This window comes from Sphaeroforma arctica, assembly GCF_001186125.1.
Source record: "Sphaeroforma arctica JP610 unplaced genomic scaffold supercont1.582, whole genome shotgun sequence".
Taxonomy (NCBI): Eukaryota; class Ichthyosporea; order Ichthyophonida; genus Sphaeroforma; species Sphaeroforma arctica.
In genome coordinates, this window is record NW_014039976.1 from 20,966 (window position 1) to 22,521 (window position 1,556).

Sequence of the window (1,556 nt, forward strand, 5' to 3'; positions counted from 1 at the left end):
TACTCTACTACCCCTCTACTAAAAATAACTATTAAGTACATACCATAGTCTACTCTCTCTACTGGTCTCCCTAGAGTATAGAAGACTATTTACAATTTTAAACACAATTTTGTTTTTAAAAATATCAACGTACTTTGATTTTGACATTTTTAAAAGTTTTTAGGTTTCTTTCAGTCTTCACTCTTCTTATTTCATGCTTTTCATTCTAAATATTTACTTTTGTTTCTTCATCATCCAAAATGCCATCGCCTTCCTCTTTCTTTGTGATTGATGGCTATTTAAATTTTAGAATTCATTTTTGTTAGAATTTTAGTGATAGTGATCTACTAGAGTGTGAAGTCACTGAAGTGTGAACAGTTCAATGTTCAGGTCTCTTGGTGTAAGTGTGAACTGTGAACTGTGAACTTTGAAGTGTGAAGTGTGAAGTGTGAATTTGTGAAATGTCCTTGTACCTGTGATTTGTCCCTTCTAGAAATTTTAAACATGAGAGGGATATGTACAATTTACTTTTTAACAAAAAGCAAAAACAAAAAAGCTTTTTTTTAAATGCAAGTATATATTTTACTCTTAGTTCTACATAATAAAAATTACAAAATGTTCTGTTTTGGAGGCTAAAATATGTTTGCTAAAACAGTATATTTTTAAAATAAACAAAAAAGCCTAATATAAAATATAAATAGATTTCAACACCACTTTTATTTTGGGGGGGGGGGGGGGGGTTTCCGGTTTTATTTTTATTTTTTATAAAGGTGCGCTCACGTAGTGCGTGGGTTTAATATCATGCCTACTTCGAGCGAGTACAGCACCATCAATCACTGGTCCGATCAACGTGTTAGATATCGGAAATTGCTCACAGTGACCGGTGCTAAAATATCACCCGGACACATTTTGAAATTTGTGTCTCAAAACATTTTTGGCTTGCTCAGATTTTGGAAATTATGGACGATTTTTTAAATTCGAATTTGGCACTTTTGAGGGCAGAAATCGATGTGCCGCGCCATCAAGAAAACCGATGCAAGTTTTAGAATTGCGAAAAGTGACATATAGAAATAGGGATACTTACCTACATCATTCTGTAGCCTGCACCACATCTCATAGTTAGTATATGCGCGCGTATTAAGGCATTTTGTTGCCAACAACTATGCGAAGAGTACCACAGAGGTCCACACACCTTACCGGTGAACGTGGAAAGTGCCATGGCATGCGAGATGTATTCAATAGGTTTACAACCACGACCCAACACGATTTCTACGAACCATCAGAAAGTGAGGCGACCAGTGATGCTTCAAGTGATATACCTATAGAGAGGAAGACTGTAGTTAGAAACAAGTTCGGGGTCACTGCAGATCAAACAATGAGATGTAAGCGTGCAAAGGCCAAGGAGATACGTAAAGACAACAATGGAAATACACTTATGATTTTTTTTTGCGGTGAGCAATGTACTCACGATTGAGAACGGCAGTATAACAAAAAATGTAGTACAATCCCTCGCAGAAGTTGAGGTGTGTGTGTGTGTGTGTGTGTGTGTGTGTGTGTGTGTGTGTGTGTGTGTAGTA

At 36.4% G+C, this 1,556-nt stretch overlaps 1 protein-coding gene across 1 annotated transcript; it reads left to right on the forward strand.

The window, feature by feature from the left end:
- Positions 1 to 1,110: 1,110 nt before the first annotated feature.
- SARC_07396 (hypothetical protein) lies at positions 1,111 to 1,453 on the forward strand (the record flags this gene model as incomplete). The annotated part of the gene is made up of 1 exon (XM_014298670.1): positions 1,111 to 1,453. Exon 1 carries the CDS (start codon positions 1,142 to 1,144, stop codon positions 1,451 to 1,453), a length of 312 nt encoding a protein of 103 aa, XP_014154145.1. The 5' UTR covers positions 1,111 to 1,141.
- Positions 1,454 to 1,556: the final 103 nt, after the last annotated feature.